This window comes from Zingiber officinale, chromosome 7B (genome assembly GCF_018446385.1).
Source record: "Zingiber officinale cultivar Zhangliang chromosome 7B, Zo_v1.1, whole genome shotgun sequence".
In the NCBI taxonomy this organism is placed as follows: Eukaryota; Viridiplantae; Streptophyta; class Magnoliopsida; order Zingiberales; family Zingiberaceae; genus Zingiber; species Zingiber officinale.
This window is the reverse complement of record NC_055999.1, coordinates 114,572,212-114,597,515: the sequence shown is the minus strand read 5'-3', so window position 1 is coordinate 114,597,515 and position 25,304 is coordinate 114,572,212. Positions and strand designations below refer to the sequence as shown.

The following is a 25,304-nucleotide window of genomic DNA, read 5'->3' as shown; positions in this document are numbered from 1 at the left end:
ATCAGGATGAAACTACCAGCTCTTCTACGTAGCAGATGCGCTTCTTCCCGATCAGAGGGTGTGGCCCCGGACTTCAAGAACTCCGTTATGGCCGTCCGCCAACGATGGGGAAAGGCGAGCCCTTCCATCCTATCTATGTGAGCTACTAGGGCTACCTATTCGACCGGTTGCTGAATGACGACCGGTGATATGGAACTGGCGAGCTTGGCTAAATCATCAACATCTTGATTTTCTGATCGGGGAATCTTCTGTATGATCATTTCCTCGAAATTGCCCTTTAGCCTCTCGAATGCCTCGGCGTAGAGTCTGAGCCTTGAGTTGCTTATCTCAAAGTTCCCAGCAAGCTGTTGAGCGACTAACTGAGAATCTGAGTGGATCAAAACTTTGACGGCTCCCACATGCCGAGCGGCATGTAAGCCGACTATGAGGGCCTCATACTCGGCCTCGTCATTGGTTGCCCAATAGTCTAGCCGGACGACCAGATGCATCCGTTCGTTCAGAGGAGAAACTAGCAGTACACCAACTCCACCTCCTCGCCGAGTGGACGACCCGCCCACATGTATCCGCCATGTGGCCTCGGGCTCGAGGTTTTGTACTTCGGTGATGAAATCTACCAAATACTGCGCCTTAATAGTCATTCGGGGTTGATATTAGATGTCGAATTTGCTAAACTCTGTTGTCCACTTGATCAACCGTCCGGATGCTTCTGGGTTGAGGAGGACTCGTCCCAGAGGACTGTTGGTCCTTACTATGATAGTGTGCGCGAGGAAGTATGGGCGAAGCCTCTGAGCGACTAGTATTAACGCAAATGCGAGCTTTTCGATACCGGTGTAGCGAGATTCAGCGTCTTTCAGTATATGACTCAAGAAGTATACAGGCTGCTCCTCGTCGTTCGGCCTTACAAGAGTCGAGCCGACCTCATGCTCGGTCGAGGATAGGTAAATCCTTAGGGGCTCACCAGCAACTGGCTTGGCAAGCACAGGCAAAGAATTGAGATAAGACTTGAGTTCTTCGAACGCCCGATCACATTTTTCGTCCCATTGAAACTTTATGACTCGACGTAGGATTTTGAAAAAGGGCAAGCTCCGGTCGACAGATTTTGAGATGAACGTTGATAAGGCTGTTATCCGTCCGGTAAGACCTTGGGCTTCTTTCAGATTTTTCGGAGGTAGCATATCTTGGAGTGCCTTTACTTTGCTGGGGTTGGCCTCAATCCCCCACTCTGTGACAATATATCCCAAGAAATGCTCGCTCCTTACGCCGAACAAACACTTCTGGGGATTTATCTTGATTCCATATGTTCGAAGGGTCTGATAGGTCTCCTTGATATCTGTGCAAAGATCAACAGCTTGAAGGGATTTAATTAGGATATCGTCGATGTATACCTCCATATTGTTCCCGATCTGCCTCTTGAACACCTTGTTCATGCGCCGCTGGTAGGTAGCTCCTGCATTTTTTAGTCCAAACTGTTGGTTAGTCCTAGGAAAACGAACCGGTTCCACTGTACAAAATTTTTTATACAAGTCTTGAACCTTTTCTTAAATACTTATTGTGTTCTTTAGAAGTTAAATTAGGAATCGCAGACGGAACTTAACATCATTGATTCCAAATTTAACTTATCTGTTCTTAATTATTTAGATTTGAATTGCAAGCGGAACTTAACATTATTGATTCAAATCCACCTATGTTATTAATTCCATTAAATATTAATTTTCAAAATTGGCTTCCAGGACTGCATGGCGAGGCACATGACCTTCTTGGATATGGGAGCAACCACCACCGCCTAGTCAAAGCCTTTTAAGGAAAGTTAATATTTAATTTCCTTAAATAACTCTAGATTAACCAAAAATAATAATCGAATCACAAATTTGAAAAAGAAGAAAACACAAACTCGAAAAATAAATTCAAATAACTAGATCTAATTACCTCTTGTATTTAGAATTCTTACAAAGAAAATAACTAGTATGATGCGGAAGAAAATTACTAGTTATACCTTCTCTTTGTAAGTTAATGACCTCGAGATCTTCTGTCGTATTCCTCGCCTCACCTTGGACGTCGTGTGGGCGACGATCCTCCAAGATGAACACCACCCAAAAGCTTCTTCCTCTTCTTCTAAAATCCGGCCACCACCACCACCAAGGAGAAGAGAGCAAAAGGGAAAAGAGAAGGGAGAGAGGGGTCAACCACTTGAGATCTCCAAGCAAAAGAATAAGACTTGTGTCTCATGAAGCCTCCTCATCCCTTCTTTTATATTAGTTGCCCAAGGCAAATAAGGGAAGAATTTTTACAAAAATTAAAATCTTCCTCTAGCTTTTCCTTTTCCTTTTCTTTCCTCTTGATTGAATCAATCACCAAAATTAATTGATGATGATTTTATTTATTTTATTATGGCCGGCCCCTTGCTTGGGCACCAAGCAAGGTGGCCGACCACCTCATCAAGGGAAAAAGGAAATATATTTTTTATAAAATTTTACAAGAAAAACTCTTATAAAATTTTACAAGCTCTCTTTTCTAAAGTAGGAGTTAAAAAAGAAAAGTTCTAAAAATTAAAACCATGTTTTAAAATTTAAAACTTCTCTTAAAAAATTTCCTTTTTTAACATGATGATAGAAAATTTTAATTTTAAAACTTATCTTCCTTTTTTCTTAAACCATGAGGATGATTAAAAAAGGAAAGTTTTAAAACTTTTAAAACTCTCTATTAAAACATGTGGCCAAATTCAAATAAGGAAAATTTTTAAAATTAAAATCTTTCTTTTAAAACTTATAGTTTTCTACAAAGAGAAGATTTTAAAAATTCAAAACAACCCTCCTATTTGAATTCATCTTGGTCGGCCCCTACAAGCTTGGTCACCAAGCAATAGGGTCGACCCCTATAAAGAGGATGTGGTCTGCCCCTGCTTGGTCACCAAGCATTGGACCGGCCCACTTCTTGGACACCAAGAAGAGTCTTACATTTGGATGGACTTGAGGCTATAATGAGGCTATGACAGGGACCTAGAGGAGAAATTTGTTTTGGTCTTCCGATGAGCTTGAGTATCCCGTGCTCGCCCCGAACACACAACTCAAGTTCATCGATAATAACTCATTCCACTAGAGAGTTATTATCGCACTACCGCACCAATCCCAAATTAAATTATGGCCTCCTCCTTATCATGAATGTGTTAGTCTCCCTGTGTTTAAGATAACAAATGTCCACTAATTAAGTAAGTTACTAACAACTCACTTAATTAATATCTAGCTCCAAGAGTAGTACCACTCAACTTCATTGTCATGTCGGACTAAGTCCACCTGCAGGGTTTAACATGACAATCCTTATGAGCTCCTCTTTGGGACATTCTCAACCTAGATAACTAGGACATAGATTCCTTCTATAATCAACAACACACACTATAAGTAATATTATTTCCCAATTTATCGGGCATATTGATTTATCGAGCTAAACCTCACCCTTTGATAAGTCAAAGAAATAAATATTAAATATATGTGCTTGTTATTATATTAGGATTAAGAGCACACACTTCCATAATAACTAAGGTCTAGTTCTTTTACTAAGTCAGTACAAAAAGAACTTACCTAAATGATCCTACTCAATACACTTAGAGTGTATTAGTGTAATTTATTAGTCAAGATAAACTAATACTTAATTACACTATGATTATTCTGATGGTTTGTTCATTTTCATCTTAGTCATGAGCAACTGTTTATAATTTATAGAGAACCGAAAATATGATCTTCTGAGTGTGACATCACACTCCATGTTATCTACTATATAAATTAATTGAACAATTACATTTAACAAATAAATGCAGATATTGACCAATGTAATTATTTTATTTCAACAAATAAATGTTTACAAAAGCTAGGCTTTTAGTATACACTCTAACAATGGCATAACGTTATAACAATACGTGTCATCCGCTGTTATGAAACTGACCTTCTCTTGATCTTCTCTGGCGAGCGGTACCTAGTGATACCCCTGATATGCGTCCAGCATGCATATTAATTCACATCCGGTCATGGAGTTCACCATTTGGTTGATCCGCAGGAGAGGGTAAAAGTCCTTCGGGCACGCCTTATTGAGATCTCTGAAGTCGATGCAGACCCGCCACTTGTTGCCTAACTTAGAAACAAATACCGCATTGGCGAGCCAGCTCGGGAACTGCACTTCCCTTATATGGCCGACCTCCAAGAGCTTTTCCACCTCCGCATGAATTATCTGGTTCTATTCAGCACTAAAGTCTCTCTTCCGTTGCTTTACTGGATGGGCGTCCGGTCAGACATGAAGCTTATGCTGCGCGATGCTCGGCGATATTCCTGGTAGTTCGTGCGTCGACCATGCGAATATGTCGTTATTTTGCTGAAGGCACTCGACCAGTTCGACCTTCCGAGTGGCTTCCAGGTCGGATGCTATAAATGTGGTTGCTTCCGCCCGACATGAGTGTATTTGTACTGCCTCTTTTTCTTCATAAACAAAAGAAGGGGGCTCCTCAGTTATGGTGTTTACCTCAATTCACGGGGTCATCCGAGAAGACCTAGCCTCCGTCATGACCATCTCAACGTAGCATCACCGAGCCGTCAGCTGGTCCCCCTTCACTTCTCCTACTCGATCATCGACCGGGAATTTGATCTTTTGGCAAAAAGTAGACACGACCGCACGAAACTCATTGAGGGCCGACCGACACAGAATGTCGTTATATGCTGAGAGGGCCTCCACTACGATGAAGTTAGTTACTCTTGTCCTCCGAAGGGGCTTCTCTCCGAGCGACACGGTCAATTTGATCTGGTCGAGCGGCTGGACCTCGTTGCCCGTGAACCCGTACAGGGGGGTTGTCATTGGCAGCAGCTCAGCGTGATCGATCTAGAGTTGGTCGAACGCCTTCTTAAAGATGATGTTGACCGAACTCTCTGTGTCAATGAAGATGAGATGAATAGTATAATTTACTATTACCGCTCGGATGATGAGGGCATCGTCGTGCGGCACTTCAACTCCCTCGAGATCCCTGGGGCCGAAACTGATATCGGGCCCACTCGCCTTCTCCTGGCTGCAACCGATGGCATGGATCTCTAGCCGCTGGGCGTGTGACTTGCGGGCTCGGTTGGAGTCTCCATCGATCGGTCCATCGGTCGGTCCTCCCGCTATAATGTTGATCTCCCCTCGAGCGGCATTGCTCCTGTTTTCTTCTTCCCGAACGGAGGGCCTTGCTCGCTCGTGCGAGGACCGGGGTCGATCGCCACTCCTGGGCGAACGATGGTGCTTCCGATCGGGCGACCGTATAATCGTTCGCCGCCCGGTATCTGGCTGTCGCTGCTCGGGTGAGGGCGATCGACGACGATAGTTCCTTGGGGCTGGCTGAACGCCCGGGGTGAACCCCCGACAATCTCGTGTGTTGTGGCTGGCAGACTGGTGGAAAGAACAAAACATGGGAGTCCATACCTTTCCCCTCGGCTTTGGTCGCTCAGAAGCCACATGTTGAATAGCGTGTGGCCTGGCTTCTTGATGGGGTCTTACCCCTTCGATTCGGGGTCCTCTGGGTGGTTGATTATTAACCGGCTGCCTCCGCTCGGTTGGCGCAGAAGGCTCGGTCGGAGCCTCCTTCCTTCGGGTTGCCTGGGCCTCCTCTACATTGATATACTCGTTTGCCTTCTTCAACAAATGATCATAATCGTGAGGTGGCATCCAGATGAGCGAGCGAAAGAAGTCACCGTCGGTAAGCCCTTGGGTGAAGGCATGCATCATGGTTTCGGAGGAGACTGTGGGGATGTCCATTGCCGCCTGGTTGAAGCGTTGAATGAAGGCTCAAAGGGTCTCTCTCGGCCCTTGCTTCATAGAAAATAGGCTGACACTTGTCTTTTGGTAACATATGTTGCTAGTGAAGTGGTGGAGGAAGGTCGTTCGGAAGTCCTTGAAGCTTTTGATCAATCCGTCCGACAGCCTTCGGAACCAGTGTTGTGCCGAGCCTGATAACGTCATGAGGAAGACCCTGTATTTAACTCCATCCGTGTATTGATGAAGAGTTGCGGCATTGCCGAACTTGCCCAAATGGTCGTCCGGGTTCATTGATCCATTATACTCCCAGATCGCCAGAGGAGCATAATGTATGGGTAGCGGATCCTGTAAAATTGCCTCAGAGAATTGGCGGTTGATCCGTTCGGGCGACAAATCGGCTCGGGGAGCTTTCCCCTACCTTGCATCCCGAGTTGGAGCTTCATCCGACGAAGATCCTTGGTCTTGATGAGCTTGTGCAATTTCTGAGAGCGTCTGGAACAGAGCCCTATAAAACGGTATCGGGGCGGGTGGCGGTTCCGCCTGAGTGCCGGTCGGGCCTTTGTTTTGTCCCCATATGGAGAGTTGCTATGGCCGATCCTCGTGCGCCGCTCGGCCTCCCGACACCGAAGTCGCTTCCTGCGCCATTCGTTCAGCTAATGCCTTTTGCTGCTGCTGCTCCACGATTTTTGTTGCCCGTGCCTGGATGAGCGCATCGAGCTCCTCTTGAGAGAGTGTCACGGTGTGAGGTCTTCCAGCTTCCTCCATCTTCTACTAGACTCGGATTCAGGTGTGTTCCCACAGACGGCGCCAATTTGATCCTGTCCGAGTGCTGAGTCGATGGTCGCTGGGGATGTGGCGCTCTCGTTGACTTTGTGTGGCCCTCTGAGTGACGTAGACCTCCAGCGAGAACCTGCAAGCACAAAACTGAGCCGAGAAGGGGTTCCCGGCGGCGACCCTCCGACGCTTAAGTCAGCTCCCCGCGGTAAGAAATCGAAAGAGAGTGACGAGAACTGTAGCTACAGTGATGAATCGCGCATACCTCCATTGGAGTTTGAGGGTCCTTATATTGGGCTCCCTGAAGGCGTGTGCACGCTTACCGAGACATGCACACTTCTCAAAGCATACATGCAATGAGTGTCAGAAAAGCGCGTCTGATGCCATACCTCAATAGTACGAGCATATCCCTGACGTGACAGTGGAAACTTCCGTCGTACGATTCTCTATCTAATCCAGCCGCCGACCATGCTGCCTGTCAGCGACGCTTGTCTCGAGGAAGATAGAGTTACCTGCTCCTTTTGTCTTGTCCCAAGCCGGACAGAAGAACTGTTCAGCTAACGTCGCGGTCGGTCGAGCGGGACATCTGCTCAGCCAATCATACGGCGGCCCTGGTGCTGCCCGGGTGAACGGGAGAACCTCGATGGCCATGGTTCCCGCTCGGCCGAGACGAAAACCGCTCAACCCTTGTTCCCGGCTGTTAAGCCGTGCTAGTCACCCGCCGAGCGTTGGCAGCTCGGACCTGAGCCAAGCCGAGTAGAGGTGATGACCGTTGACTTTTACCTTGACGGTTGACTTTGACGTCACACGTGGCCTAGGATCCTCTGTCTGGCAAGGCCCTATCTTATCGCTGGATCACTAATTTTTAAAAAAACTTTAATAAAGGGATTTTTTAGATCCCAAAGGTAGACGACTAATAATTTTAATAACCATTTTTCATATCCCAAAGTTGATTTTTAAGATCCCAAAACTATTATAATTGTTTTAAATATTTTTTATTTATACATTTAATCCGAATTATTATAAAATATTGGTTAATCTTCTATTTGATCAAACTTCCTAAAGTGTTGAATTGAAAGAGTCAACAAATTCTTAATTTGAGAACAAATAAAATATATTATATTTTTCAGATCGCAAAGTTATCTCAAATGCATTAGTAATCTCTACTGCACAAAATTAGCCAGCATAATTAGCATTCATATAGGGCACACCTTTGTACAAGCATTCGTAATCTCTACTGCACAAAATTAGCAATACATAATAGTGTTCATGCGGAAGCTTTTGACCTTTCCTGTTGCTTGCACAATAGTGTACCCTGTACGACTACTGTCGCGATTGTAGTTTTTTTATTACTTTTCTGCCATGCCATGCTTTCTCAACATTTGATATCATCATGTGCACTTGTTTGGCTCATTCCGAAATTCAAGTGACACGATAAGAAAGAAAAATGCAAACAAAAAAAACAGAGAAACTCAAAATGAAATATCTGAGCTTATGGATTATCGGTCGGCTGGTACAGGTTGTGTTGATCGGTAACTCGATGTAGTGAATATGACTCTATTTGGAGGCACTCCTTTCTTGGTTTGTCCGTTCTAAAGTCTTGTGTTGGGAGGTTCCTATTAGAAAGGAAGAGAGCAGAGGTCAGAGAAAAGAGAGAGAATCTAAAACGCCAGAGAGCAGCTAAGAAAGAACGAGCAGAAACTTTGATAGGCGTAAGGAGCAGCTATCTATTAACTTCGATAAGGGGCAGGCAGACTATGCTATCTATCAAAAGGAAGAGCTCATCAGAGAACTGACGACGTCTGATAAGGGAGGGAAGTCTGTGACTCAGAGTTGTGAGCCAGAGCGCTAGGTTCTTTCAATCTATGAAGGACGACAAGAAGGTTTTTTGTTGAATAAACGGAAGTATTTTTATTTTATATTTAAAGTTGTACCAAGTATTTTGGAGAACTCTCATTGGTTAAAATTTATATTCAAGGAATTCTAAAAGAATCCATGAAAATCTATTAAAATTTTGGATACCAAAAGATTTTGATAGAGTTTTAAAAAGTCGAGTTTGAATACCACATGATTTTTTAAAACTATATAAAAATCCAATTTGGATATCATTATATTTCTATAAAATTTATAAAAGTTTAGATTGAATACACCTAGATTTTTAAAATCCACAAAAATCATTCAAATTAATTAAAAGGCTAATATTGAATATATCCCCAAATCTCTCGCTCTCTCTATATATAATATTAATGAAAGTTAGAATTTTCTATATCAATTAGTTTTGTTAATATAAGAATTTTTATTAGGATTATTTAAAAAAATAATAATTATGAAATGATTCAATTCAATGAATTATAAGGATTTGTTTATATTTTTTATTTTTTAATGGACTGACCTATTTAATCTGTAATGCTCCTGAGATTAGGTTGGATTAGATGAAAGATTTTTCAATTTGCCGTGATGATGGATTTATTAGTAGTCAATCCAAAATTTAACTCTTTTGTATGGGCACTAGAGATAGAGTTGGACTCACGAAGACGTGGGACGAGAGAATCACCGTTTTGTCGCTACATTTCAATTTTTTTTTTTACGCACAAATTTTACGTATGCTTTAATTTATTTCTTTCAAGTTTTTTTTTAAAAAAAATCTATTTAAAAATATAAAAGGGTGAAAATATCAATCATTTTGGCCAGACTATCTGGGTCTGTCCGGCGGTCCCGGCCCACACCCCCCATCGGCGCTGTTATGGACGCAGAGGCGGCCGCCGCGCCGCCTGAACAGCCAGTCGTAGAGAGCCTCGTGGTGGTGCACAACGTGGCGAAGCGCCACAACGTCGGGACTATGGCCCGCAGTGCCACCGCCTTCGGCGTCTCGGAGATCGTCCTCGTCGGCCGCCGCGACTACAATGCCTTCGGGAGCCATGGCTCCACCTCGCACCTCCGCTTCCGTCACTTCCACTCCCTCTCCCATGCTCGCCAATACCTCAAGGCACTTACTTTTTTTTCCTATGACATCTAGGGCTTTCGATTCCCGTCGATCAAATTTCCCTTAGCTACTTTTTATCCTGTTTTTAGGAGGAGAGGAAGTGCGACATATGTGGGGTGGAGATCACCGATGGGGCGTTCGCCATCACCCAACACCCTTTCAGGAAGAGTACAGCTTTTCTCCTCGGTAACGAGGTCTGCTTCGTGTTTCCCAGCACTAAACCTTGCTCCTTTTCTCATTATCTACCTTTTTTTGCCATTAATAACGTAGTTTTATTAATATTTTTCCTGCTTTGGCCAGGGCACCGGACTCTCTGCCAAAGAATGTGAGATTTGTGACTTTTTTGTTTACATTCCTCAATACGGATGTGGGACTGCATCGCTCAATGTCACCGTTGCAGCTTCCATTGTACTGCACCACTTTGCAGGTATTTTGATTTTACTGCATCTGTTCACAGACAGATTTTGGGGTAAATTTATCTCGTTTATGCATGCTATTTTGAAACAGCCTAAACTTGTTTCTCATAAAGTCAATCCATTTTTCTTTAAGCGACATTTTATAACTATCCTATGAGAAACTCAGTAGGTAACTTGTTATATGCATGTGTTACAATTTTTATAAGTGATACATTGGAATGCAAAGCAGAGTCTTGAGTAATAAATTGTTTCTGCATTAGTACTGAATTTGTTGAGAAACTAATTGTGAATTTTCATTCTTATTGTCATTTCACAACAACTTGTAGCATGAAGCAGTCATTAAATTTTATTTGTGTTGTGGAGAAATGGTTTCATTGCTTATTTACATATTTATGTTTTTTCCGAACACTTCACAAAATGTGAAAAGGTAATATAATCTACTTACTTTGCTCTACACTACAAGCTTGAAAGGTAAGTAGGTTTGTGTTTTCAGAGGCTTAGTAACATTATATTTCTAAGATTGTTGGTCTGTTTTTTCTGTTGCTTAATCACATTATATTTCTGAGATTGGTTGTGGATGCACATGTCTGTGCACATGAGTTAGACAAAATATAGATGTGAACGTGATTTCAGGGTATGCTGATAACTGGGATGCATACCTTTACCCATAGGATCTTGTCATACAATGCCTAACCAAGCTTGGCCAACCTATGTATAACTGTGTAATGCATACATGCCAAATATTTATGAAATTAGGATCAGTTTCCACTTAATTACTTGCCAAAGAAAACAGTACTGAAAACCACAATATAGAGTAACACTTGAACATTCCCCAACTACATCAATATACATTCTGATTGTTGTCTCGATGGATTGGCAATCAAAGTCTAGCACTTTACAACTGATGTCAGTTCTAATATTTTTCAGCATCTAAAATTATATAATGTTATATTTGATAAATACTTCTCTGATAAATGTCGGGTTAGAATTGAAGTCTGTTAAAAGTTGATACGTTTGCAAGAAGTCCTAATGTCTCCTTTGTGGTTTACATATATTGGAATCTGTAGATCCAACCTTAGTAAACAAAAGGTGAGCTAAAGGATTGACCATCCTCTCAAATTGCAGTTTATTTGTTGATGTGAAATAGAGTGATAACCAAGAAAAATATTTCAATTATTGAAGGATTGATTAAGTCAGATATGTAGAGAGGCACATTTTCACTGGATTTGTGTTTTATTAGGTTTGGATTTGGGCGAAATCGAAAAATGTGAGTACCTACAATCCCTAATTGATGGCAAACAAAGTCAAGGAGAAGAACAACGAAAAAAAATAAATTCAAGGATAATAAGATAGACAAGAAGGAGCTGAGAATGTAACTGTGGTCTAGGGCGGGGCATCAACTCACTGGTATGTATATATAAGTTTCTTATCGAATCAAGCAGAAGCTTTGTTAGATGGAGGATAATATCATGATAGCATTGGTCAAAGTTTGATCTGTTGAACTGGTTGAACTAGAAGAGGGTGATATAACTAACACGTCAGCCTGCCTGGTTATATAAACTGTCTCAACTTGAGGCTGTGTTTCCTGGTAGGTGAGAAAATATAAGGGAAAGAGAGAAGAAAAAGGTAGAGAAACAAAGTGAAGGTAAAAGAAAATTTGATATTTTCTCTACTCATATTTCTTTCAAGCACTTGTTTAACTCTATGGAGGGACAAGATTCATATATAGCTGGTTCCAAATAGTTGGAACAGACACAGTTTAGTATGATGAACATGTGTTTGCTTGAAGCGATGGAAATGAAGAGAGAAAATAGATTTATATTTACATATTTAAAAATTAGAGATTGGATGATGATCAGAAAGGAAAGGAGACAAGTGGAATTGAAGTTGAAGGTAAATGGCATGATAGACAGGAACAAGCAAAGGCATTATGATGCTACTTTCTGTTTGACAAAGAAAATTTTCAGAGAAAAGAATAGAGTTTTCTGTTGTTGTCAAACTTGGTCGTGCCCAGTACAAATCAGGATTGGCAAGATACTAGGTGATTCATTTTTGGTTGATATCTCTGATGTGTTTTGAGGGTCATTGAAATGGTGAAAATTCAGCTAGAATTCAGTGGGATCTTGGTAGAAATCATCTAAATCATGTGAGAATCAGAAGGAATCATCAACATTGATCAATTTGTAGTAGGGTTGAATGAGAAGAACCTGGTCTCGAGAAGGTTTGTTATAGATGTCAAACTTATATGGATTGGTTGAGTTGGATCTGGATTGGAAGGAACTAATTCAATCTTGGTTGATATCTCAGATATGTCTCCAATTGTTGCTGAAATTCAGAAATCGATAAGATCTTGATAAAAATTGAGGAACCTGTGTGAAAAAGGAAAGAAATTCATTGCAGAAGACTACTGCAGCCTGGATAGGAAGAGACGGCTGTTGAAAAAGCGAGGAAGTGTTGGAAGCTTCAATGGGACATAGGTTGTTTTAAGAGGAAGAGAAGTTTCATGACAACTTTCTTTGTTCTTGTGATAGATCCGACCAGGAAGAAGGAGCTCGTCTTTGACACTCCTTCAATAGACACTAGTAATATAATTAATTATATAAATAGTAGTCCGGTGGAGGGTCAGGGTGTAGGTGAACTAAGCAAGCGTCTGAGGTGGCTGGCAGAGGTTGTATATGTTTTTACTTTTTCTTCGTTGTGGCAAAAGCAATTTAAAATTTAATAATTAAAAAATTGGATGGACATGACAACATGAAAAAAAAGAACCGGAAACAAAATAATAAATGACTAAGTGTTATTACATTGGAATGATTATAACAACAAAAAGGAAGAATATGAATATAGTTAATTTGAAAATAATGTCACATAACTAAAATAATTTATTGGAAACAGAAATATTCATATCATTTTTTTGATAATAATATCAAATTAATAAAAGCTACATATTAATTATCCTAACTTTGTTGTGCGTGCTTATGACCTAACAAGTGGTATGATGACTCTAGTGGTTAGATATTGAAGTAGTGTATGTAGGACTTTGTAGCACTGTTTAGAATCTCGTGTAGTACCGTCAGATATGAGTGAAACATTTCGTTTTACTTGCCAATTGGCATCAACACGATTCATGTGTTGGCGTGCCTCGAGGCCTCGTGTTCGCCATGGAAGCTTCGCGTGAGGCTAGGGGTGTAAACGAGCCAAGTCGCTCGCGAGCTATTCGGGTCTCGGCTTGAAAGAAAGTTTGTTCGATTAAATGAACGAGCCGAGCTCGAGCCTGATTTCAAGCTTGAAAACATTATCGAGTGGAGCTCGAGCTTAACAGTATTTGGTTCGTGAGCTCGCGAACATGTTCGTTTAGAGGCTCGCGAACATATTCGTTAAGAGGCTCGCGAACATGTTCGTTAAGGGACTCATTTTTATTATTTTTATTATTATTATTATTATTATATATAAAATTAAATATCACATAAATAATAAATATAATAATATATTATTAATTATTATAGATAATTATCTTAAACGAGCTCGAACTAAGCTTGTTTAATTTTTAAACGAGTTTTTTTCGAGTCGAGCTCAAGTTGAACTCGAGCTATTTAATTTTGTTATGAGCCGAGCTCGAACTTAAGAACTAAAGTTCGAATCGAACTTGAGCCAAGCTCGAGCTTAGGGATAACGAACCGAGGTCGAACTCAAGCCTCTTACTGTTTGGCTCAGCTTGGCTCGTTTACCGCCCTACGTGAGGTGAATGCGGTGGCTACGTAGGCGTCGCGCGGGTTTGCGACCGCGGGATTCCCGCAGTCACTAGTGACACAAAATAGGGTGAAGGTTTAACTTAGAGTTTAATTAAATAACTTAGGTTAATAATTTCAATCAATTTCTAGCTATAATAAAATAATTTAAATAGACTTAATTAAACTTTAATAAAATTATCTCATTAATTTAATATATATATATACATATACACACACATATATATGTGTGTGTTATTTTTTATTTTTTAAATATCTAGATTAAATTTTTTATTTTTAGTTAATATATTTTATATTTAAAAAATAAGAAAATTATCAGTACGACATGATACGGTAATAAAACCATATCATTCCGGTTTGGGACAACGAGACCTGAGCACGACACCAGAAGTTCCTTTCCTAAAGGTTCAATTAACATTGGATTTCAGCTCCCGAGGCAATGGTGCAGTGGCAGAGCACCTTCTTTCCCAAACATCTAAGGATCAAGTCTCAGCTTCAGCGAATTAACGGATGAATTTCCCTTAATGGACGGTTGACCTAAGAATGTTGGGTTGATAGGCTACTCACTGCAAGCGATCTCTGATTTACCCTAGTAGCCGGTGGAAAACTTCCATGTATCGGGTTGGTCACCCTCACGATTAGTCGACGTAAGCTGGATATCTGATGCTAACTAAAAAAAATCAATGGATTTCTCTTTACACTGGTTTATGATATCAGACTTGTTGATAAAACAAAGTCTATGGGGTATTATGTTTGGCAGAGCGAAGGGGAAACCATCAAATATTAGTAATAAGAGTGATTGGTAAACTATGCAGGAAAAAATATACAATCAAATTATGTCCTGCAAATATTGCTAGTTATATGGTGACTAATGAAATTAAACCCCGAGCATTAGGCAGGGATTGGAGGTGTGGTATAAAGAGAGTAGTGCCATTAACTATTGACCATATTCATTGTCAGAGGTTTACCATATTCATCATAGAAGGGGGGTTTGCAAGTTGCATATAACAAATGGGCGAGACTTGATAGAGCATTTGAACTCATTTGAGAATCTTGGATGAGTTGACATAGACATCCTTTACTATTTGATCTTTTTGTGGCTACTTAGTTGGATACTTTCTTAGGTGGCAAGAAGTGACTTAAGATTTTTAGAGAATGGTCATTGCATGTAAGATAGATGTGCACTTCAAGACAAACTGTCCAAAGAAGAATACAGAGACTCATGAGAATGTGTAGACAATTGTGGATGAGTAAGTTGTGTTTGTTGTTGTTTCAACAAAAAGAATGCCCTTTCTATGGTTCAATATTTAGATTCAACTTATCCGATGCATGTTTGCACTAGGAGGAAAGTATTTCAGACTTTTCTTGCAGGTGAAACAGGACCATGAGCTTTCAGAATGATTCACAGAGGAGTATCTAGAGTGTTGGCGCAGGCAAGCCCAACTTATTTGATCATGCATGACACATTTTGGGGCAGGTTTCTCTTTCCCAAAGATGAGAGAAATCACATTTCACTTGGCCAATTAGAATTAGAGTGGTACCACTGCAATGCAAAAAAATAGAATTTTGAGGGTGACTCATAGTAGGCTGATCTATATAACAGGATGATTGTAGAAAGACCTATTCTCATTTAGTGATATCTTTATGACAAATGAGATAACACATGCAGAACTCTCAAGTGACAGTGTATCTCATAATATAAGACGAGCAAAAGAGCACATCTGCAGGTCATATAGGGGTGGAGGGTCCAAGGGATCTCCCTCCATGGCCGAGAAGCATCATCAGTCTGATTAGCTATATGCGATCAACCAAGGTTGAACTAGAGAAGTGGATGATTTTGGTGTGTGAAGTGGTGGAGCAGATTTAGAGGAGCAAGACCATTCTAGAGTATCACTATCAAGGTGGAGATTGCTAGGATTAGGGTTACTGAGATGGGCATGGTGTTTTACAACATATTTGAATTAGGGGTTGTCAGCTTGCTTTGTTACTGAGTATCACTATTGAGGTGGAGCATGCTAGGATTTGGGTTATCGAGATGGGCATGGTTTATTAGAACATATTTGAATCTGAGAGGGTTTTCAACATGCTTATTGCATGGAGAAGGAAGTGTTTTTTTTTTTCCTCAAAAGAGAGTTGTTGGTCTTCAGGGCAAGGTTTTAAAATTTGCTAAGCGCTAGTCGAGCGCCAGACCAGCGCCTAGGCTGCTTAGACGGGGACTAGGCGCCACTAGGCGGATTCCACGGTATCAACATAAATTACATAATAAATCACATACTCCAATACAATAACAACAAATTTAAAACGAGTTCAAAATTGCACAACCAAATATCACATATTTATTCTACTTCTTTTTCTCTATAATTTTCAACAACTTGTTCTTTATCGGACACAAACTCAATATCATTATTGTGATCATTCTCTTCTTCTTCGAATGCAAAATCATCCTAGTGAAGTTCTCTCACTCTAGAGTTTCTTCAGGGTTGTAGATTTTCATCTGCTCCACTTGCTTCATCAATCATTTGCCATGTGAGTCTGGAACCTAGTTCAACTTCATCATGTTCCTCACCATCCACAATCCAACCTTATGCATTTGAAGTATCTTTTGCAAGAAGCACATCGACATTCATTTCTTTTTCTCTTTTTTGTTTGTTTAACAATCTAGCATTAAATTGGACAAATACTATATTGTTCAATCTATTGACATCTAACCTATTTCTCTTCTTTGTATGAATCTTGAAAAAAAAGAGAATAAATATTATAGTAATATGAAATTAATACTTTATTTTAATTAAAGACTTAAAGTTTAAAGTTTACTTCTTCGAATACACTCCAATTTCTTTCACACCCAGATGAACTTGTAGTTAATGAAAGTATCCTCAATGCCACTCTTAGCAAATTAGGCGTGTGAACACCGTATGTACTCCACCATGCACATGGATCAAATGTATCATTATTTTTTTCACATGCTTTTGCTGCCAATATTTTTCTAAATAACTCTGCCTTGTCTTTGTATTTTGCATATTCCTTGTTAATAATTGTATCCTATAGATCTAACTCATTGACATGCAAAATTTTCATGCATTCAAAAATCCCTGTCACGACCTCCTCATAAAGAGTAATAGAACTATCTTTATAGTAAAAATAGGGATTCAATAAAAATACAGTGGTATGCAATGATGTATCAAGTCTATCATTCATTTTTGAGTCAATAATCACTATGATAGATTGATAATTTGATTCCATGTTCAAAGCCACCTTGATATCTTCTTTAGCTTGAAGAAGTTCCTAGTATAGAAACCCCGTGGATGATTTTCTATTTCCATCTACTAATCAAAGAGCTCTTACAAAAGGAGAAAATATTTTTAAATAAAGTGTCACACCATTCCAGAAACTCACGTTCATCATAGTAGAGTAAGCCAATCATATATATTTCTCCCACGTATCACTTGTAAACATGACCCCTAAACGAGATTTTTTTTTTCAATCAAACTTTGCAATGTGAGGAAATTTGAAGCAAACTTGGTAACTCCTGGCCGGACTATGACTCTCTTCTTCGTGACACTGCTTATCAATGACAGTCTTATGGTGAGCATTAATGACAATGGTAAAAGATTTGGCTTGCTCAATAACCTTTTTATATTGTGAAAGCTTGCCAATACTTTCAAGCATCAGATTAACAGTTCACATATACTCCAAAAGATCCCAGGTTGCTCTCTCATCAATTTAGCTGCAATCATATTGTTGGTGACATTGCCTATTACAATCTGAACAATATTCTGAGTTCTTACTTGTTCAACACACTTGGTAACATATTCAAAAATAAGTTCATACGTGCCTCGTGACTCTAAAAATGTAGTATCCTGCTTGCAATAACACAAATTTAAGATGCTTCTTTTTCTATCACTCCATGCATCTGTCATGATCGAGCACCCATTCTTTGCCCCCATTCTTCATGTTTCTTTAGCAGTTGCTTTGTTCTTTCAATTTTGGCTTTCAACAGTGACTCCCTAAGCTGATATTGAGTTGGAGGCTTGAATCCTGGTCCAAATTGACCCATTGCCTCCATTAGTTGCTTGAAGCTATCTTTATCAACATCATTGAATGAGATTCCATGTTTATAAACCTATCTCTTAACATATTGTTGAACTTGTTGAGTTCTTTCTTTGAAAAGAGCTTCATTTATATTTTTTTGGCGAAGCACTTTACTCCTACGAACTACATTTTCTGGAGCAATTACCGATGCATATTTATCCATGGATCAAGTGGAAGAGGTACTCTCCTGACATTGTTTTTTCACACAACTTGAATTTAATTTTGTCGAGGTTCTTAGGATCAATCAACATCTCATACTCTCATCTAATGTCATTTGACTTTCTCCTAAGAATTCCGGATTCAAGTTGAGTGACGGATGTCGTCAAAGATGGATTGCTTGCCATTGTAATTGTAATTGTGATAACCTGAAAGTGATTTAAGAATAAATTTAGAATATAAGGTGACGTTTGGTTCTTTCCTAGGAATCAAAATCGGAATGAGAATTATAGTATTGTGGAATGAGAATGAGTATGAGCATGGATATTACTCTTAAAAATAATGTTTGGTTAGTTGAATATTTTCTATCGGAATAAACCAAAATTTCCTTTTTATCCTTAGAAGAAAATAAGAGAAAAATTATATGTGAGAGAAAGTTGAATGTGAGAGAAAAATATATGAGAGATCATGATGAGAGAGAAAATATGATGGGAAAGAATGAAGAGAGAGAAAGTGTGATGAGAGAGAAAATATGATGGGAAAGAATGAAGAGAGGGAAAATGTGATAAGTGAAAATATGATGGGAAAGAATGAAGAGAGGGAAAATGTGATAAGTGAAAATGAAGAAAGAGTGTGATGGGAGAGAGCATGGTGGCAAAAGGCGACTACGCTCGCCTCCAGTGCCCCCGCCAACCCGTCCTAGGGTAACATGGAGGAGGTAAATCACGGGTGACTACTAGCCTTTGAAATAGTGATTAGTGCATGAGGGAAGTTTTTACCTTGGCTATGTTGAGATTTGAACTCCAGACCTCATGGTGGCAACACCTCATGCGCTAGCCACTAGATTATCCTGAGGGATGTGATGGGAGAGAGCATGATGAGAGAGGATGAGGAGAGAGAAATGTGATGAGAGAGAGTGTGATGGGAGAATGAATAGAGAGAGTGTGATGAGAGAAAATGAGGAGAGAGTATGATGGGAGAGATTGAGAGAGTATGATGAGAGGGAGCATGATAGAGAAAGTGTGATGAGAAAAATAAGGAAAGAGAGTGTGATGGGAGAGAAAACATGATGGCGGGATGAGAGAGAATGAGGAAAGAGAAAGTATGATGAGAGAGAAAGTGTAATGGGAGAGATTGAAGAGAGAAAGTGTGATGAGAGAAAATAAAAAAAAGAATGTCTGATGAGAGAGATTGAGGAGAAAGAAAGTATGATGAGAGAGAAAGTGTGATGATAAAATGAGGAGAGAGAATGCATGATAAGAGAGAACAAGGAGAGAGAAAATGATATGAAAGAAAAATTGAATAGAACTATTATGGGTATTTTCGTCTAAAATTTAATTCTCATTTTCATCAAAACTAAGGGAGGAGGTGAGTTTCATCAATACCAAATTTTTGGATTTCATTCCAAAATTTTAATTTCATTTTCATCAATCAAACATAAGATTTGAGAATGAATCCATTCTCTCATTCTAAAATCCCTAAATCAAACGCCATCTAAATTACTTATTCTATATGCTCATCTAAAGTGATTTAAAATCTTTAGCCAATCTAGCAATTTGGTCGAAACTACTACTTATGATCTTGTGGTACTGAAACAGTACAAATGAGAGCATGGAATGACACTAAACTCCTAGGACAGCATACGACTCATTAGTCTCATTTATAAAATTTAGCCAATATTACTAAGAGAACCCAAAGTGGTCAAAGAGAGAAAATAAAGTAACAACAAAGTGTTCGTTTGTGAAATTTTACAAATTTGGTCAGACTACTAGATGGACCAAATTACTCATACAAAAAAGGCACAATCGGAATTTGGAAAGTACATGGAGCACAACTATTAGCTTATTTCGGAACAAATTTAGATTCATACAATAATTTTGTTACACTGCTACATGATGGTCTAGTGCTCTAATACCAGAAGAGAGCACAATATCAATTCAATTGCTCTATCAAGTTATATATTAAGATCATCAACAAAGGGAGAAATTGAAAATGGCATTTAAACAAAAGAAAAACATATTTCTAAATAAATGGCAACAAGCATGAATACATAAAATCGAACAAAAAAGTGAAATCACAAATACATGGAGAAAAATAATAGTGTTGATAGGAGAAAAAAAGGACAGAAGTCCATCGACCGCTAGGAGATAAAAAGAGTTCAAATTTTAAGCTAGGATTTGTAAAAATTGAACAGAAATATTGTTTTGAGGGGATTACATAGCTACAACAATATAAATCAATAAATTATTTTCAGAATATAAATGTGATTTATATGAATTAATAAAATTTATTAATTTTTTAAAAAAAATTTAAATATAAAATTATGAATATAAATATGATTTATATGAATTAATAAAATTTATTAAAAAAATTTAATTTTAAATATAAAATATCAGAATATAAATAAATTAATAATATTTATTGGAAAATTTAAATTTTAAATATAATATTATTAGAATATAAATAAATAAATTAAATTTATAAAAAGATTTTAATTTTAAACATTTTTATATAGTTTATTGGAATAATTTAATTAGAGTGTACAAAAGCCTATTCGAATTACCTATTAAGTGAGGAGTTGTTAAATTAAATAAATAATAAATACATTTTTTTAAAAATGCGGTGCTAAACGCTTGCAAGACGCGTCCGGCGCCACCGGACACTTCGCCAAAGGCTTCCGACAGTGCCAGAAGCATCGGGGACGCGTCCAGTGCTAGTGTCGTGTGATGCCGGACGCATCCTGCGACGCTTCTGGCGTCGCTGTATGCCTCCGGCGAAGCTTCCACCGATGCATCTGGTGGCACTGGACACGTCTCGCAACGACAGAAGCATCGCGGGAGGCAAAAAAAAAATTTAGATAAAATAAATTATTGAAAAACTTATCGATCAATCGTTGAGCAGATGTTTCCGGAGAAGGCGAGAGGCAGTCAAACCAGCGTGAGCAAATGAATCGGATAGGATTTGGGGCTGTAAATGGAAAAAAAAACCCGGAATTTCCGTGACGCTCAGGCCCGCCCACCACTTTTCCGGTGCAGTTGTCGACTGTTGAGCGCCTGGTCGCTGCCTAAGGCATGTTTTTAGAACACTGCTTTAGTGAGTTTCAGAGTTAAAGTTTGTTAGTGAGTGTTTTGCTAAAAGTATATGGTAGATTAAAAGGGATGTAGTGCAAGGGGTGGATATTTGGTTTTTATTGCACTTTATTTTCATTTTATATACGTTGGGATGTTTAATGCGGACAGAAGAGGAAATCGAGAGAGCAATTTTAATTATACAGACAGTAGAGCAAATTGAGAAAGTAATTTTAATATTTTATTATTTTTATCAAATTTGATATTTATGATATTTTTGTTAATTTCTAAGTTTGGTATTTAGAGTATTTTTGTTAATTTTTTGTTTTTTTTTATATTTTTGGATTTTTAGTATGTTTAGGATTTTTTTTTTTTTTTGTATCTTAGGGTTTTGAGTCTGTATAAGGGTATGTTTAGTTGATGTTAAAGATAGTTTTGATTAATAATAATTCGGTTACGCCGTTCTTATTTTCCACAATGTTTCGTGTAATTTTTGGATGATTATTTCCTGGTATTCTTTTGAATCAATAGGGATTAGAAGGTCGTTTCCGGTATTTGTGCGTGAATCAACAGATTCAATACTCGCTTATGGTATTCGTGTGCAAATCAACGGAATTGATAGTTATCCGTTGTATTAGTTTGGTATCAGAGTCATATCTTTCTTATGGAAGCATGTCACCGAGAAGACAGCAACTAGGTTGACTATGCTTTTAATCGTGATATGGAGTAATAATTTCGAGAGATAGACAAGTATGAAGAGGATGTTCTTGAAAGGGAGGAAGGAGTTTTTATGTATAAGGAAGATATGGACAACAAAATCAAAATATGTGGAGATCCAATTTACGATGAAGACATGGCCGAGTCAACTGACGAGCCTGTTTATGATGATGATGAAATTAATAAGGATACAAACTCTGAAAAAAAAGAGGAATCAATTGTTGAAATTTTTGCTCTACTCTATATAACAAAAGCTCGAGGAGCACTATCTGTGTTGGGTAGCGTGGTTCAAGAAACATAAGTAGAAGAAGTTGTCTTCATCCTTTTGCCTTTTTCTTTCAGAAGACTGACAGCAGTCGCATCCATCTTTCGACATATGTGGCAAGGATCCAACCATGGCTTCGCCACTATTGCTTAGCAGAAGTCCTGTCCGTCTCAGCCTTCCGGGAAGAGTGAGGTCTTTGATCTTAAGCTTCAGCTCCATCTGCTAGCTAGTAGCTGTGCGCCTGGTGCCGATAACTCCAAGCGCGATCTCTTCAAGCGCGTGATCTCATACATGACGGTGGGAATTGCCGTCTCCGCCGCCTTCAGCGAGATGGTCATGTGTTCCGCCACGTCCGACATCGTCCTCAAGAAGATGTGCTATCTCTTTGTCGGAAACTATGCACGCTGCCACCCCGAGCTTGCCCTCCTTACTATTAACTTCCTGCAGAAGGACTGTCTCAATGTGGACCCTATGATCTGTGGCCTCGCCCTCTGTAGCCTCTCCTCCCTCTGAGTTCACAACTTCATTGACTGCCTTGTTTCACCCCACTTCTGGTCTTGAGGACGACAGCCCCTACGTCCGGATGGTTGCGGTCCTTGGTGTCCTCAAGCTATATCATATCTCTGCTACTACATGCTTCGGCTCTGAGTTTTCAGCTTCGCTCAAGAACCTTATGCTCACCGATTCGGATGCCTAGGTGGTTGCAAATTGCCAGTTTGTATTGCACGAGATATGGAACTTGGAGGCGAATAAATTAGAGGAAGCCAATAGGCAAAGAGAGACTCTTCTCAACAAGCAGATCATATACTACTTTTTGAAGCGGATTAAAGAATTCAATGAATGGGCACAGTGCCTTATCCTTGAACTAATCTCTAAGTATGTACCTTCTGATAGCATGTATTTGACATGCTGAATCTACTTGAGCACTGACTTCAGCATGCAAATGGAGTTGTTGTCTTAGCTACAATCAAAGTGTTTTTGCATCTGACAATGTCAATGACCGATTGACCGATGTTCATCAGCATGTCTATGAGCACCTTAAAGCTCCTTTGCTCACTTTAGTGGTCAGGAAGTTCTGAGCAATCTGAGTCACCTGCATCTGTTGGTGATGCGTTCTCCTATGCTCTTCTCTTCTGACTACGAATATTTTTATTGCCAATTCAGTGGTCCATCATATATTAAAAAACTTAAACTGGAGAGAGCAATACTTTGAGATTGTGACTGAATTGTGTGAATATGCTGGAAATGTTGATGTGCCCATTGCAAGGGAGTTAGTTCGAGCAAGGCTGAAGGCTTCCTTGAGTGCCAGAGACATGGATTTCAACCTAGATTTATTCAGATTGGAAGGATATCAGCAGAAGGTCATCGACGAAATCACTAGAACTTTGTCATCCCATGTGAATTGGGGCTCGAACAACCAATTGGTAGAAGCAGATGAATTCGAGGACAAGGGCAACACCTACAATGCTGTGCTCATCGACAGATCGACAAAGATTTTCAAAGTCTAGCAGTTTTTAGTAGATTTTACCGAGTTTATACCATATGATCTTCCTCCTAGATTGTCATCTGATATTATTCTAAATTCGAAGGCGAATTTTCTTCACCTTGGGGAAAATGATGCGGACAGAAGAGCAAATCGAGAAAACAATTTTAATGAATCGAGAAAGTAATTTTAATATTTTTATTGAGTTTGGCATTTAGAATTTTTTTATTAATTTCTAAGTTTGGTATTGACTGTTGAAGTTATTTTTGTTAATTTTTATTTTTTATATTTTTATATTTTTAGTATATTTAGAATTGTTTCTTTATTATGTAAGGACTCTTTTTTTTCTTTGTGTCTTGACTTCTAGTATTTGTGCGTGAATCAACGGATTCGATAGTCGCTTCCCGTATTCGTGCGTGAATCAACAAAATCAATAGTTATCCACTGTATTAATTTTGAAGGAGAGCCTTAGTGCAATTGTAAAGTTTCTATCATGGGACGTGGTGGTTATGGATTCGAGTCGGATAAATAGCCTATTGCAATATAGGATAAGACTATGTATAATAGATCTTTCTTTGAGATTTTATATTGGTGGGAGTTTCATGCATCAGATTGCCTTTAATAGACGGATGTTGTTCATATGTATTTTGCGTATTTGTGTTATGCTATCAATGGAGAAGGTTGCTCTTCTACCACGCGGCCTTATAATCATGGTTGCTCCGCTTCCTGTGGTTGCCCTTGTGATCATAAGAAACACGATTTGCCGCTTTCTCGGAATCTATTGCTGAACTTCTAGTTATTACTCAGTATTATCGCATTCGCATCTTTATCATATTTGCAATAGCAATGCATGCTCGATGGATAGGTTTTGAAATGGTGAGTACTTGACTTGGAAACTCTGCAGCTTAAAGAAATTCCCCCCTGCCTGCAAACGTGTCGTTTGTCACCTGGAACTCAGATGCTTCTCTTGTTTTTAGCATCTTTTCCGTGTTTGTTTCAGTCTGGGCTGGATTTTGCGAAAGGAATCGAGAGGGCAACAAATTCAGTGTGGCAGACAAACCTCTGAAGCAGGTGAGGAGGAATTATTGTGCTGAATCGGTTGAAGCTATCGTCGAGGAGAGGAAGAGCAGAAAGCAATCTGCTGGCTTCGACATTTTCGAAGAGAATGGGACCAGCGATTCCAAGGTGGGAAATGTTTTGGAATCATTATTTCAAGGCTAAGTCCACGTATCATATGGCTTCGCCTTCAGTCTAGTTAATCGAAGTCGTCAGGATTTGATTTGATTAGATTTGTTAGCAAGTTTGTAGAACATTTAAAAGTTTGCATAACTTTAGTTTTGTTGATTCTATTCACTTTGAACTCAACAATGGAAACCCTTTTGAATTCCATGAAAATATCATTTAACCAGGTACAATCTGATCCGTCTGCTGCTCCTCCGTATTGGTCCGTCTCCTGCCCCAAAAAATAAGGCGTTGAGTAAAACATTAGCGACAGATTACCATATCCCCAATCACAATCGAAATCTTAATTCCAAATTACTTGCAGCTCTTCCGGCCATGCTCCGGCGGACCATCGATCTCCCTGGCACATGCCCACACGTCGTCCTCCTCCCGTCGAGGATGATTGAGTCAATCTCCCATTCTTTAGATTAGGCCTTTTATCTGCCCACTCGAGCCTCCACAAAGGCGCACGAATTCAAACTCTGAAATCAAAATTACTAGAGGGAGCCGCCAGGGAAGCGTGCGACTGCTCCAGTGCCTGCGATGCCGCCCCTTCTTGGACGTCGGAAACCAAGATGAATTAGTAGATCCTCTGGTCCGCAAATTACAGATTA

The 25,304-nt window shown here is 39.4% G+C and overlaps 1 protein-coding gene and 1 pseudogene across 2 annotated transcripts; both read left to right on the top strand.

The window, feature by feature from the left end:
- The first annotated feature begins 9,212 nt into the window (after positions 1 to 9,212).
- Positions 9,213 to 24,884, top strand: LOC122007016 (uncharacterized tRNA/rRNA methyltransferase YsgA-like). Of its 2 annotated transcripts, none has more exons than XM_042562757.1 (4): positions 9,213 to 9,529; positions 9,616 to 9,720; positions 9,827 to 9,953; positions 24,470 to 24,884. In XM_042562757.1, the coding sequence occupies exons 1-4, from the start codon at positions 9,287 to 9,289 to the stop codon at positions 24,688 to 24,690; spliced, it is 696 nt and encodes a 231-aa protein (XP_042418691.1). In that variant the 5' UTR covers positions 9,213 to 9,286; the 3' UTR covers positions 24,691 to 24,884. The 2 variants fall into 2 exon arrangements, with proteins under 2 accessions (XP_042418691.1, XP_042418692.1); XM_042562758.1 differs by lacking the exon at positions 24,470 to 24,884 and adding an exon at positions 21,536 to 22,009.
- LOC122007015 lies at positions 22,070 to 24,463 on the top strand (annotated as a pseudogene).
- Positions 24,885 to 25,304: the final 420 nt, after the last annotated feature.

What these genes read in the sequence shown, in the direction of transcription:
- LOC122007016 (XM_042562757.1), top strand. Translation starts at nt 9,287, where the DNA reads ATGGACGCAGAGGCGGCCGCCGCGCCGCCTGAACAGCCAGTCGTAGAG. An exon ending in CTTTTCTCCTCGGTAACGAG is followed by an intron (nt 9,721 to 9,826) that starts GTCTGCTTCGTG and finishes TGCTTTGGCCAG; the next exon opens with GGCACCGGACTCTCTGCCAA. An exon ending in TGTACTGCACCACTTTGCAG is followed by an intron (nt 9,954 to 24,469) that starts GTATTTTGATTT and finishes TGTTTGTTTCAG; the next exon opens with TCTGGGCTGGATTTTGCGAA.